Source organism: Neolamprologus brichardi, unplaced genomic scaffold (genome assembly GCF_056152115.1).
Source record: "Neolamprologus brichardi isolate AB-2024 unplaced genomic scaffold, ASM5615211v1 NODE_ptg000033l+_length_6344489_cov_1, whole genome shotgun sequence".
NCBI lineage: Eukaryota > Metazoa > Chordata > Actinopteri > Cichliformes > Cichlidae > Neolamprologus > Neolamprologus brichardi.
Genome location: NW_028270137.1, coordinates 1,802,501 through 1,817,707, shown reverse-complemented (window position 1 = coordinate 1,817,707; position 15,207 = coordinate 1,802,501). Strand labels below are relative to the sequence as shown.

The 15,207-nt window shown below is 43.4% G+C and overlaps 2 protein-coding genes across 2 annotated transcripts in view; one reads left to right on the top strand and one right to left on the bottom strand.

Annotated features, from left to right (window-relative positions):
- LOC102793827 (rap1 GTPase-GDP dissociation stimulator 1) overlaps positions 1-11,274 on the bottom strand; it is a 33,631-nt gene extending 22,357 nt beyond the window's left edge. Inside the window, exons 1-5 of the mRNA XM_087837520.1 lie at positions 11,041-11,274; positions 4,625-4,729; positions 2,606-2,728; positions 936-1,061; positions 21-149 (exon numbers count right to left, since the gene is read on the bottom strand). Coding sequence (XP_087693646.1) covers positions 21-149; positions 936-1,061; positions 2,606-2,728; positions 4,625-4,729; positions 11,041-11,053 — 496 coding nt within the window. The 5' untranslated portion in view covers positions 11,054-11,274. The remainder of the gene's footprint in view (positions 1-20; positions 150-935; positions 1,062-2,605; positions 2,729-4,624; positions 4,730-11,040) is intronic.
- The window catches only part of LOC102793538 (neurotrypsin), a 70,632-nt gene that overhangs the window by 12,110 nt on the left and 43,315 nt on the right, over positions 1-15,207 (top strand). The window lies entirely within an intron of this gene.

Sequence of the window (15,207 nt, the reverse complement as noted above, 5' to 3'; positions counted from 1 at the left end):
TACAAACAGTAAATAATCACCCATGTCTGCCAGGTTACACAGGGCCAGCAGACAGACATTGACCAGTGGATCATTGCCAGGATACTCCCTCATTATGGACACGAGTCTGGGGATTACACCACTCTGGACTAACTGGTCCTGCTGGTATGCTAGGTAAAAAAGGTGGACAGAGATAAGTGTTAAGGAATAAAGTGAGAGACCTCTACATATCCATTTTTATCATTTTGTTAAAAAATGGATCTCAGAGCATTTTCTCAGGATGCTGAAAAGTTCTAAGCGTTTACTGAGAGGCAGTTCTGTGGTACATGGACTGGGTCTTATCTAGCTCTTTGACTCTACCTTAGTATTCAAAGTGCTTTATACAACATTACAATATGGATGCAAATGTCAAATGTGAAAAGCTGGAGGAGAAAGAGAAGACTGGCTGGTTCTGCAATGGGCGGCTACAGCAGCAGATCATATCAGGCTCCACCCCTCCCAGCCACGAACAGAAGCATGGCACGCTGAAGGCTGGAAACACGTAACCTGCTGCAAGAGTCGTTTTCGTTTTGACACAGCAACTAGAACACTAAGACAGTGTACTGCCAGGCTTACTCTGCACCAGTTAATACTGTGAATGCTCCAGCTCACCCTGTGCAATGTTGTTGACTGTGTGGCAGTCAGGAACAAAAATAGGCATCATACAGTTCTTTTATCTTGCATAGTGCAATAATGGATGCAAAGCAACGCTGCATCTAGGAAACCTGACATGCTCTGAGAGCAGCTTGCATGACTGATCTGTAGTTGCCAAACATGATGTAGTTACCATGACAATATCATGTAGTTTGAGGCTGGAATTAAGATCTGTCACTCTCTGTAACCTTCAAAAGAAATCAGACTCATCAGCACACGGAGAACGCCCTGCTGACGGAGCCAGCAGTGTCCCACCCACTCACAGTTGTCAAAGCAGATGCGCCCAATGGCCCTGCCAGAGTTCAGCAGCATTTCTTGGTTATTGCTGTTCAGATGGGGAACCAGCACCTTCACCAGGCCTGCCTCGATGCATGGCTCCCTCACGACAGCTACAACACATACACGGACATCAAACCTTGTAAATGCTGAAGTTACTCAACAGCTACGAAGCAACCTGGTGTTTTAGTCTCATGACGCATCACTGGAGCATAAGATGCAACCCTTTTTTAAAAGCATCACATTTTCAGCCACTCTGTGTGGAATTAAGTGAAAAACACAACAACCTCGTACAGATAAAACGTCAACCCAGTAAGTTGAAAGTGGCCCTAAACTAAACCAGTTTGGACGTTTTCTAAAGTGGCTTCATCTGTATAATCCCACACATGCTGGCTTTAAGTTACTTAAAAGGGATAAAAATGTTTCCTTATAAACTGCAATATTAGGGGTGCAACGATACTCGTATCGATATTGAACCGTTCGATACAGTGCTTTCGGTTCGGTACACATATGTATCAAACAATACAAAATTTTTAATTTATTTTATCAACTTTTCTTCTGTGTTGAGCGCTCAGTGGATCTGCGCTCGACAGTGCAGCCTAGGCGGAGTAGTCGAACACAGATTCACTGAGCGCAGCGCAAGCTAGCAGACAGAAGCTAAGCTCGTTGCAACATGGCAAATTGAACCTCCCCCACCCTCATTCAGATCTGGCGTTTGGAACTATTTTGGTCTTCATGTGACGTGTGACCCTGAAGGTAAGCGCGTCATGGACTAAAGTAAAACAGTATGTCGGATGTGCCACGCAATGCTCAATTACATTGGTGGGAACTAGTGCGTTAGCGCAGTTAGCTCGTTAACGTGTTGACGCCGTCCAGCCCCACGCACGGGGCGATCCGCGGTAGCTCGTTAACGGAGATGTGCCGTGTTGTGGCGTTAACGTCATTTCAGATTAACGCTGACAGCACTAGTGGGAACACAACGAATATGACTGCACATTTACTCCGACATCATCCTCGTGCAGAGACAAGTGGAAGCAGACAAAAACAACAAGCACGCATGCTACAAACTTTACCCGAGTCATTTAGACAGCCGTTAGCACATGATTCTCCTTATGGGGACCTGATATGTTTAATATGCTGCTGAGAATATAGCCCAGAAGAAGCGTATAGTAGAGCTTTTATTTTGGAAAGAGACATTTCTCTGTAATAAACTCTCTTTTCCAAAGATGAGTGATTTCTCCATCAGATAGATTTATTTTTTTATTACTTTGTTGTTTCAGCAACATTAAATTTAAAAACTGTACTTTTGAGTTAAAATATATATTTATAATTTTAATAAATGACAAATTAAAAAGGCATGAACATTTTTTTGTATCGAAAAAATATCGAACCGTGACACCAAAGTATCGAACCGAACCGTGAATTTTGTGTATCGTTGCACCCCTATGCAATATATTTTTATTTGATATTTAATAATTATTGTAATTAAAAATAAACATAGTACAAGGTCTTTAACACAAGTTAAACTGATTTTAAGGACCTTGTGGAATCCTAAAGCTCTTCAAAGAGAACATGAGACAAGACAACATGAGGAAGCTTATACTGTACAAACTGTTTTATGAAGCTCACACAGTTTTATAGTGTTCAAGTGTTCTACCTTCTCGGGCCATCTCTGCCACCACCAAAGCCACCTGGCAGCTCAGACTGCTTTTTCTCTGTAAGGCCTGAGCCAGTATGGGTAGAATCCCACTTTTGGCAACGTCGATAGCAGCATCTTTCTCTGTGAACACAAAAGTCCGTTCATTTAGAAAATTCACCATGTAATATGTGATGTTAGTTGAAAAGTGAAAGTGTGAGGCTTTGATGACTCAAAAGGTTGATTCTGTTCGTCTGGACGAAGCTTTTTCAGTGGGACAAATGTTTCATCACTCAGCTGGGGGACTTCTTCAGTCGCAGCTGACTGCAGGTTTCCAACCTTAGGCTACGTCCACACTAGCCCGGATAGATTTGAAAACGCTCCACGTCCACACTAGTGTTTTCAGTCGTTTTCACAGAGCTGTGCGTCCACACTGAAACGGCCCAAAACGCTTACGTTGCGGTCCTGCGCATGCACAAAAGCGAGTGAGAATTAAAGAATTTGAAGAAAAGCTATCTGGAGCATGTACACTGATATTAATCTTTAACAGGGCAGTCAAAACAGAGCAATCAAAACAACTGCTGAATAATGCCCTCCGCTAGCTTTGTTTAATTGGTCACGTGACTGCATCAGATGACTAAAATCATCGTTTTAGAAAGTCTGCGTTTTCGTTTTCGAGAGCGTTTCGCTGCGGTTTTCCTGGAGGAAAACGCCGTCTCAGTGTGGACGGGAGACCAAAACGGAGAGAAAACGATGCAGTGTGGACGTCGCCTTAGAAACGGTGCATTTGCATAATGACTGAAGCTAGCACCACTGACTGACAATGAGCCGTGAGGTCAGTTTGATGATCTTTAATATGCAAATTGTCACAACTCAATAAACATTGATCAGTGGCCATGAGTACCATCACAGAGAGTTGGGGAAAGGCTGCAATCACAGCATGTAAGATGGTGACAGATTAACCCTTGGCCTGACGAGGTAGCTCTTCTGTGCTGCGCCATCTGCTTTGCTAGAGGTCGTTTGGTTTCCCCGATGTATAAATCCTGGAAATCCTCCTGCACTATGTTACTCTGTTTGTGCCGAGAGGACGCGATCTTTGGGGTGCACCGGTTTTTGGCGTGTTTGGAATTTGAAAGCCACAGAGACTCGGTGTTTTGTGAAAATGCGTCTCAGCTGTTCCGATAGTCCTGACACATAAAGGGTCACTAAAGGTTTTCGCTTCCATCTCTCCTCGGTCGTCTGGAGCTTTCGTCAAGTGCCTTCCCAGTTGGATATTTGTCAAAACTGGGATAACCACATTCACTCAGCACTTTCTTGATATGATGTTCTTCTGCTTTGTCTGTGGGGATGGTATTCCTCTCTGATGACACCTACTTTGTGCTCCAATGGATGATGAGAGTCAAACCTTAAGTACTGATCCGTATGTGTAGGTTTATGGTACTCATTACTGATGGAAATCTCAGTCTAACTTAAGACTAACCTGCCATTTATCAACCGAGTTAATGTGATCAGTGAACTCTGATTTCCCCCAGGTGTCATCCACATACCTGAACCAATGACTGGTTGGTGTCCAGGGTAGGATACCAGAGTAAAATGAGTTTGTCTCATATGCTCACCGAGCAGCTGGTTCTTCTGGAGGACTTTTGTTGCTCAGAGGCCCTTAACTGAAGATCTCAGTTGCAGACTTTTAGGAGTAATCCTGTCTTGGTGGCGGCTGCAGTCAGCCATCTCTCGTGCTGTTTGCTCGCACTCACGTACTAGCTTTAGGCAGTCCTTATCAACGTGGGTTAAAATGTCTTCATGCATGAACATTTCTCCACTCTCTGTGAATGGCACTCATGGCCACTGATCAATGTTTATGATAATTTGCATGTTAATACCATGAAACTGAAACATGGCCTAGTGGTGCTAGTTTCAGCCATTATCCAAAGGTACTGTTTATAAGGTTGGAGAAACCTGGAATCAGACTGAAGAAATGTTTCCCACTGAAAACGCTTCGTCCAGATGAACTTCCTGGGATGTGTGTGTTATACGACTTACTCTTTTCTAGCAGCGCAGCCAGCACTGTATCCAAATGAGGCTTGAGCTCTTCTTCAATCAGCTCTGTGCTCACACTGATAGCTTTTAACGCCTCACACAGAGAGTCTGCCACACACAACAAGAGTTAGCTGTTAGCTTTAGTAACATGAGACATGCCGTTTTATAGCTAGCACACAACTTGAATAAGATTATGATTCTGACAACGAAGCAACTAAAAATCTACCAACAAGATCTGGAAAATCTGCAGCACTGACAAAATAAGGAGCTGGGTTACCTTGTTACCAACACAAAATCGTAGACAGATGTTGGTTAGTGGCCACCAAGCACTAAGTCCTGTATGCCTAACTTGGCGTTCAGGTTTAAGTGATCCTATAGTTCAATTCAGTTTAATTAAATTTTATTTATACAGCGCCAAATCCCAATAACAGTCGCCGCAACGTGCTTTATATTGTAAGGTAGACCCTACAATAGTATAAAAAAAAACCCAACCCAACAATCATATGACCGCCTGTGAGCAAGAACTTTGGTTTCTGTGATGTTTCTGTGACCAGCAATAAAAGCGGGGGCGGGGCGCTCTTTGTTTATTTGGATCGCTAAGTGAGCAAAGAGACACGGCAGCCATTTCTACCTTGAACCTTTAACTGCTTAATACATTCAAGTTTCAAAATTCAAAAACGCCTATGAGCAGAAGATCAATGGTACTGCTCAGGATAGGATTTCCGTGGCCCCGCTCTGGATCCAGACCCGGGGAGGGTGCTTCAGGGCGAGCATCCCAAAAAAGGGACATGGGTCCATCCTCCGGTAGGTCCACCACCCACAGGAGGCGCCGTAGGGGTTGGATGCAATGTGTGCTGGGTGGCAGCCAAGGGCAGAGACCCTGATGGACTGACCCCTGGCTACCAAGTTAGGACATGAAATATCAATTCAATTCAATTTTATTTATATAGGACCAAATCACAACAAAAGTCGCCTCAAGGCGCTTCATAGATACAGAGAAAAACCCAACAAACACTTTGGCGACAGTGGGAAGGAAAAACTCCGTTTTAACAGGAAGAAACCTCCAGCAGAACCAGGCTCAGGGAGGGGCGGGGCCATCTGCTGCGACCCGTTTATAAGAGGACATTTGTTTGTATCTGTTGACAGGCTAAGCTTACAATTTGTTACATTTGGTTTTATAACCCACAACATAGCAAAAGGTGTTCATACACACACATAATAAATAGTGATCATGTTACCTGACATGAAAAATAAAAAAACATAACAACGAATGGCTTCTGGAAGTTTTTGACTGAAAATGTGTTTTGTTTGAGAAATGTTAGACTGAAATGAAAATGGTCAACTTATAGAGAGCTGAATTTAAAGACACAACAAAAACCAAAGTGAAAGTAGGGCTGCTCAATTAATCGAATTTTAATCTCGATTACGATCTGGGCTTTCAACGATCATTAAAAATGACTGAGCCGATTATTAGCCCCTCCCTCGTGCTTTACTCCGTGTGGCAAATCGAGCGCACCTCTCTGCGTTTCGAACACGCGTCACAACAATTAAGAGGACCCGAGGGAAGCTCGGAAAGCTAAGCAGAAGTTATTTGGAGAGGAGAGTGACTGCCGTTGGTTGAAAAGAGGTAAAAAAACTTGAGTGGTGTGGAAACATTATGGGTTTGAGTCAGACGTGGCTCAAGTGGACATAGTGTGTAAACTTTGCTACAGTGTCGTAGCTGCACCACAGAGCAACACTGCAAAGTTCACTAAACATAGACAAAATCGCTAGCCCGAAGTCCCGGGGCTAGCAATTTTACCAAAATCTATCTCTGCTCTGCCCGTCAGCCTATCGTGGGAAGGAAAAATATATGTCAATGCTTTTGCATTCTTTCAGAAATGTAGCTGGGTAATTATGTCATTGGCATCGGTGAGCCACTGTCAATATGTGACGTATTGAAATCGCGTTTGAATTTGCGCTTGTTTTTTTGCTTTCACTTTGCAATCGCGTGAACTGTGTATAGAGAGCGACAGCACTGATTGGTGAGTGATGATAATTTGCGCACCAATTCCTCTGACGTCGTCTCATCAATCGTTAGCTTACTATGCAAACATGACAAGTGAAATCTCCCGCAGCTTAAACATGTGAGAGGTTGATCGCGCAGAGAATCGCTGAGCGTTATGTGAGTGCGTGTGTAAAAGCAGCAGGATATATATTTTAGTTCTGCTGAGCCAAATAAGACAGGTCAGCGTGAAGAAGTGACAGCCAAAGAAAAGCTTACCACAAAACGGAAAAGTTATGACAAATCAGACTATGAGGCAAAAAGAAAGTGCAGCTTTATGGTTTCATGGACAAAAGAATTTCTGTGGCTGCAATATGACGAGCTAAATAACCAGGGCTGCACATAAGTGGTCCGCAGGTGCGCATTCGCTGTCAAAATAAAAAACGCGCACAAGATAAGAAGTTGCAACGCATGTTTGCGTACATAAGATTTTCAGGAGGAGGACAGACATTTGTTTAGAACTCTTAAAGATGTCGAAGAAGCTCCTTTAAGCAATTACTTTGGTGTTCCTCCACCTCCAAAGAAATGTCAGGAGTCCGAACCACAAAAGAAGCGCGTATTCTCAGAAAAGTGGTTGCAGGAGGTGAGCTGGCTTCAAACAAATGATGAACGCACAGAGAGGTGGTGCAGAATGTGCCATGAAACTCTAGCGGACAAAAACAGCCTTTATATGGACGCAAACGCGCGTTGCAACTTTTTATCTGGTGCGCGTCTTTTATTTTGACAGCGATTGCACACATGTGGACCACTTATGTGCACCCGTGTAAATAACATAATGTTCTGCTGGGTGTGTTGTTGTTTCCCTCGATTTCTGAGTCAACAAGCGCCTTTGTTACTGGGACCAGTCATTTTAAGAAAGGCCCCCATTAGAACCCATGAGAAATGCAAGAAATGCATTATTGCTCAGTCTGCAATATCTTTCCCAGAACAAACACCAATTGCAAATAGAACAGCTACTATGTTGCAAAGAGTGAACTACCACTGGCACAGTTTATCAGTCTTTGCAAACTTCAAAAAGCAAACGGCCTCAATCTTGGTTCCACTTGCCTCTTACCCGTGACTTCAGTGGAAATTTCAAATTCAGGATCTGACACAGACAGATTCATGTCCTACACAGTTCTTACAAGTTCATAGAAATTTCTGTTCAATTAGAACCAAGTATTTGAGTTGATGATTGTAACTTTTATACAATGTTGTAATTTGTGTTTCAACAATTTTTTGATTAATGTTTTGTTTCCATTACAATATTATACTTTAATGTATAATATTGTAATGGAAACAAAACAGGAAACAAAACATCAATCAAAAAATTGCTCTTTTTTATTCGGGCAACTTAAATTTATTTTGGGCTACCAAAAACTGAAGAGTCTCTGCCCGAAGGACTACCAGGGATTTTGAAATTTTGCGAGCCCTGATAGATGTTTACATTTTTCATTTATTTCTTATATTGCAAACATTTGCACTGTTATCAGTATTTGCACACTATTTTATATTATTTTTTAAAGTCATTATTCAACACATTGTTATTGTTAAATAAATATCGTCAAATAATCGAGATCTCAGTGAAAATAATCGTGATTATCATTTTTGCCATAATCGAGCAGCCCTAAGTGAAAGTATGGACTTTAATTTTATTTATATAGCGCCACAACAACAGTTACCTCAACACGCTTTATATGACAATAATACAAAGAATGCAACAATCAGAAAGCCCAGTTGTTGCACGGCAGTGAGGAAAGACATGTTTTAAAACCCCTCCTCTAACAGGAAGAAACCTCCGACTGAGCCAGGATCAGGGAGGGGCCGCCATCTGCTGCACCCGGTTGGAGATGAGGGACTCATCCTTCACAACCAGAATGATATACAGTAGATTATACAGCTCCACAGTGAGCAGAGGGTCCACTACAGGACGTCACACTTATGAAGTCTGTTTCTGATTGTTTGGTCACAGACATTCACATCCAATGGCCTCTGGAGGTCATTTTGTAGGACTCTGGCAGTGCGCATCCTGCTCCTTCTTGCACTGCTGATGGCTTAAAATGGTAAATGGTAAATGGTCTGTATTTGTATAGCGCTTTTACTAGTCCCGCCTAGGGACCCCAAAGCGCTTTTACACGTCCAGTCATCCACCCATTCACTCTCACATTCACACACTGGTGGAGGCAGCTACAGTTGTAGCCACAGCTGCCCTGGGGCAGACTGACAGAAGCGAGGCTGCCATATCGCGCCATCGGCCCTTCTGGCCAACACCAGTAGGCGGTAGGTGAAGTGTCTTGCCCAAGGACACAACGACCGAGACTGTCCGAGCCGGGGCTCGAACCGGCAACCTTCCGATTACAAGGCGAACTCCCAACTCTGGAGCCACGATCGCCCAAAATGTAAATATATAATAAAATTCAAAAATAGTGAGAAAACAGTCTGGAAAGATAAGGAGTATAAACGTTCAAGCTACCCTAATAAATAAAGCTTCTTTATAAGCAGAAAAAGACACAATGAAAAGCAGAATAATCAACAAAGCAGCAACTGAGAAAAAAAAGCATTAGCGCTTTAGCCTGCAAGACGTTATTATCCAAAAAATGTTTTTCCTATTTTCTTCTACAAGTCTTGGCAGCACTCTTACAGGTATTGTAGCTGATATGATGCTCCACCACATGCAGAACATATATGAAGAAGCTACTGGAGACCAGAGATCATCTGCAGATATGAAATGGTTCACTAGAGCCAACAATACAACTTCTTCAAGAATTCATCAGCTGAAAGTCTAACAGGTCAGAAAGAAAAGCGTCTTCTTTAAGTTGCATGAAGACGGGACTGGGGCTCTCCACCAATCAACTCTTAGAACTGAAGAAGCTTCTTGGATGAGAGGTGAAACGTCTTCAACTTAAAGAAGTCCAGTCTTTCCAAGCTCCTTAGACCACGATGACCTGGATGACTGAGAACCTTCACAGACATCAGCTGAAAGGTTAACAAGAACTGGGGACAAATGTTTAATGTTTAATTACATCAAACATCAGGAGTGAAAATCCTCTTTATTTTTTGAGTATTTTATAGAGCTTTGATGTTATTATTTGCCAAATTCAGCTGAACTCCCACAACACAATTATATTTCTCCTAATCCTGATTTTGTACAATACGACTTACATGATGCTTTTTTTCTCTTTCACCCACCAATAAACAAAGTCTTGGTTAAACTTAAACCTTTATAGCTATATTAAACTTAAATACAACACTGATGTTTCTGTTCAGTGATGTGGTTGAATAAAGTTTGAACAGTTTACACGTGCCAGCAAAGGGCTGTGCACGCTTGGACATTTCTTCCACCAAAGGCATGGAGTATACCTCAATAACAAACCTAAAGAGCTTCTTAGACACATACAGTCCATTTCAGTCAGACGCACACACGAGTGCAGATGGTAATCACCTCGGCTAATCCCTATAAAGTCGATTGAAAATAGCCCGGGTGAAGGGGGCCAGGAAACGGATACACACACTTGTATGTCACGATCTAGCCCTCGTGTCCTTCTGCATGTGTAAAAAGACTTATAGACTCTTCTGTTCTAACTGAGCACTTAAAGCACTTGTTACTACAAGCCTCATTCAGCCAGTCGCACACACATTCATACAACCACTTTCTTCTATAGCGTTCATCCACACACACTCACTCGGCATCTTGCCCGAGGATATTTTGACATGCAGACTGCAGCAGCCAGGGAATCGATCCATCGACCTTTGGATTGGTAGACAACCAGCTGAGCACAGTCAGGGCGGTGTGGCTCACTGTGTGCATGTGTCTGTGTTAAAGCACAGGCCAACAATTTCCCAGTCAGTCTCACAATGTAATGCCAAGAAGTTCCCGGGGTGCCTATTAAACCTACTTCAGCTACACTACAAACGTGACTGCATGGACACAATAACAGGAACAACTGGGAAATCTAATCCCATCACCACTAAATCCTGTCACTGTGATGCTCATTGTTAGACTACACGGTACATTTTGGATAGTACTGGTATTATGATGGTATTGTGTCTATTTTAATCTATGAGGAAGCAAAGAAATGGCTCATGCCTCAGAGCACAGAGGAGGCTGGGTTGTTTGATTGTGTGGCTCAGCTGGTAAGTTTATGTCCATCCACTCCTGAACTACACAGCGCTGCAACCTTACTGGCCGGTGGCACAAACAGCTCACTGCTGCTGGTCTGCAGAGTGGCGCAACAACACAGTGCACCACGCCGGCTGCGAATCGTTTTACCTTTGATACGGAGCAAGAAAGGATAGAAGCATCACACACACACACACACACACACACACACACACACACACACACACACACACACACACACACACACACACACACACAGAGGATGCAGCTACTCACCAGTGTCTGTCATGGCTGCTGGCAGGCTCTCTGCTGGCTAACTGCCTTCGCCTGCTTGCTAGCACTGAGTGCGTGTCCGTGTGTGTCTGTGTGCAGCTAGCAGAGAGGCCGCCCTGCCTTCCTCAGTCAGGTGTGTCCCGCCTCTCACTCTGCCCGCTTCCCCGTCCTTGCTCTTACTCCACTAATCCTATTACCTAACTCTCCTTTTCGTTTTCCTCGCTTCACGCTGCCCTTCTCTGCTCCCACTGCGCGTGCGTTGTCTCTCCGCGCTCATTTGTTTTCTGCTCCCATCATGTGTTCACTCTTCCTCCCTGACAGATTCAAAGTACAGGCTTTGGTGAAAGAAAAGCTGCAAACGAACAAAGAAAATTATGTACGATATAATAACAAGCAAATCCCGGTGATATTTACATATTTGATATGTTTTTAAAAATATATTCATTGTTATATATTATTGTATGTATATTTTTATCATATAAAACAAGAGACTAGTTTAAAGACTGATGGGTATCAACATGATATCACATAGAAAAGACTGATAATATCTGCGGATTTTTAAAAAATGAAATACAAATATTTCTGGAGCTCTTTAAATGTTTTGGGGAAACAGATTATAACTTAAGTGCGTGTCTGTCCATATTTCCCATTTTTGTAGTAAATGTCAAAAAGAAACTGGCACTTTTTTTCATTACTTTTGGGAATATAAATTAATCAAAAGATTTCATATCTCAAGATCTAAGTAATATTTTTAACAATCTGATTCAAAGGGACCCTTTTCTTCTTGGCCTACCCTCAAAAGAAGCAACATTGAATCACTTGCAGCGCAAATTATGTGACAAACTATTGCTGGTAGCTAGGAAATGTATTCTCATTAACTGAGTTAAGGATAAACCTCTGTGACTTTGTGGTACAGAGAATTATTTAAAGTTATTCCTCACGAAAGAACTGCTGCTATTTTAGGAGGAAATGAGGGTCTCTTTCTCAATGTTTGGTCCCCTTTGCTTTCTTATTTGCCAAATGATTTGTCCCAACTGTTGGGGGGGGGGGGGGGGGGGGTTGCGATTAAGATGTTCTCAGTTAAATAGGAAGTAAGCGTAAAGGACAACAATTCATTCTTGGAGTTTATCTTTTTCTCTTTCTAAATCTGTGGGTAATTGAGTGAAAATATGTTTTTTTGTTTTGTTCTTGTTTTGTTTTTTTCTCTCCTCTTTACCCCATATGTGTATTTGTACAGGTATATAATGACTTTAATATATTCCCTTTTTTTTTCTTTTCTCTTTTTCGTCTTTCTTTCTTTTTTGTTTGCTTGTTATGTTTTATGCTTCTCTTGATAATGAATAAAAACTGTTTAAGTTAGAAGTGCGTGTCTGTGTACAGTGCATTGCCCTTTCTGATTTTTTTTTAAAGTGTGCCAAATATGCAAAATATTTCAGATGGTCAACTTTTAATATTTGACATAAAGAACTCTTGTAAACACAAAATGCAGCGTGTGATGAAAAGGTTATCCAAACCTTCCTGACCTTGTGTGTAAAAAAACAAAACAAAAAAAAACAAAAGCTGATTGCCCTCGAATAAATGTGTTTGTCACGCTTCATGGCAAAAAAAAAGTACAGGAATTTTTGGCCCACTGTTCTTTGCAGACTTGTTTTAGTTCACCCACTCTGGAAGGTTTGCCTGGTTAAAGTCATGCTTCAGTCTGATTTGTGTCCAGACTTTAACTACGCCATCCCAAAACCTCTTTTTGAGCCATTCAGAGGTGGACTTGCTGCTGTGTTTCAGATCGATCACGCTGAATAGCCCAGTGTGTTAAAGATTCATTGTCATACGCAAACTAAAGAAACATGTTTTCCCCCAAATTCTTCCTTTGCTGTCTGTAACAAAAACCCAAGAGGAGAAAAAACACTTATACAATAGATAAATACAATAAATGATTTAAAAACAATAGAAATAATTATAGAGGATTATACTAAATACAGCAAAAAAGGAGGGGGGAAAAAAATACACATACATATACATATATATATGTATCACCTGGATCACCAGTTGAGAAAAAAAGAGAAAACAAACAAAAAAACAGACCAACCATCGCGATAATCTATGTGCATATAACAGTAAATACTAAATACTATTGTATTTGTATAGCGCTTTACACATCCACCCATTCACACACTGGTGATGGCAGCTACATTGTAGCCACAGCCACCCTGGGGCGCACTGACAGAGGCGAGGCTGCCGGACACTGGTGCCACCGGGCCCTCTGACCACCACCAGTAGGAAACGGGTGAAGTGTCTTGCCCAAGGACACAACGACTGAGACTGTCCAAGCCGGGGCTCAAACCGGCAACCTTCCGATTACAAGACAAACTCCCAACTCTTGAGCCACGATCACCCAATAGCATTGTGCAGCACGTAAGAGCGCCAGCGCACAGTGTGCTTTGAGGTAGCAGCCAAGAAAGGTGTAGTTTGTCTGTGAGCCCCCGTGTGTACACCTGTGAGCATGAGCACGCTTGTATTCAAAAGGTTCCTTCATGTAACGATCTGCTAGAGGGTGTGGGGAGTGTTGTGGAAGTTTTCCATTTAATAAAGCCTGCAGACGAGCGGTGAGCGGTAGCTTATATTCTTTAATCAAAACACAAAGAACAGACAACCAAGCTTGTGGAGAGCCTGCATGACCGCGGGGCAGACGGTCAGCAGAGTCTCCCTGAGCCTAGCATGGCTCTCAGTTAAAAACCTTCTCCAGGAACAAAAGGCAGTACACAGCTGTTTAAGGTTCACTCTCCCTTGCTACCTCCCAGAGTCCTCGAAGAGACAAAAGACTCTTCCTGTGGAGTTGTCTGCTTCCCCCAACTTCCTTACTAGACCCCCACCATTTGTCTTAATGTATGAGTGTCAGACATGTTAAAATCCAGTGGCACCAAGGCATCATACAATAAAATAATGTGATTAATACATAAGTAAAAGAAATTCCTATACAGAGGCCATAGCCCCATCCCCCAGGGCATGAAGCAGGTATGGAGGAGATCCAGGCTCCAGACACCCCCAGAGCATGAAAGTCCAAGGAAGATCAACGGAGGAGCAACCACGCCACTCTTCTGGAAAGAGCTGAGGAGAGCCCCGGGCGAGGGGTCACCCAGCAGCCACGGAGCAGAAGCCAGGGGGGGTTGCAGTGACGTGCCCCTGAGCTCCACCGGCAGCCAGCTGTGCCAGAGGGGATCGAGCCGCAGGCACAGAGGCCGAGGGCACCCCACCCCCCAAAGGGGCCTGACCGAGCCACAGGCACAAGCAGCCACCGGGAGTGAGCCGGTGCATACCTGAGTGCCCAGGCGTGGACACCAAGAACCACCAAAGCACCGATGTCTGAGGGTGTCAGCCACCGGCAGGGAGAGTGGGGAGACCAGACCATATAGACACACCCTGGTGACACACCTGCACCCCAAGGCCCTGCATGTGTGGGTGATTGTGGTGGAGCAGGAAGAGGGAGGCAGGTGGGGATTGGGAGGGAAGGAAGGGAGGGGCAAGTGGCCCCTCCCTGGGGCCAGCTCCCCCTGCTGACCCCAGTAGGCACCCCCGCTCTCTGGAACCCACCAAGACCAGGGGGTCCAGGCTCATCTGGACCGGGGCCCACAGAAGCACCGCCCAGCCCCACAGAATCTGGGCACGAACTTTACTGGAAACTAAAACAGGGAAGACTCAGGCTACGTTCACACTGCAGGCGAAAGCGCATCAAATCCGATTTTTTTGACCCTCTGCGACCCATCTATCCGATCATGGTCTGACAGCGTGAACGGCACAAATCCGATATTTTCAAATCCGACCTTGGTCACTTTCGTATGTGGTACTGAATCCGATACATATCTGATGTTTTACAAAGCGACTGCTGTTTGATGGTAATGTCGCATTAAATCCGTCTTTTACGTCACCGACACAAGACAGACGCCAATTATCAGCGCCGGAGAAGACATCGTGAACGCTTCCTGGCCATTCAGCATAGATGTCAGTGAAACTGTTGGGAAGACAACGTTGGAGAAACGTGAACATTTTATTTGTACTGTATAATCTGCAGATTCTGAATCTGCAACTATGCTTTGAAGCACCGCTCCTCTAAAACAGCAACAAGGATCATTATTAGGTTATCTACATTATTATGTCACATTAAATCCGTCTTTT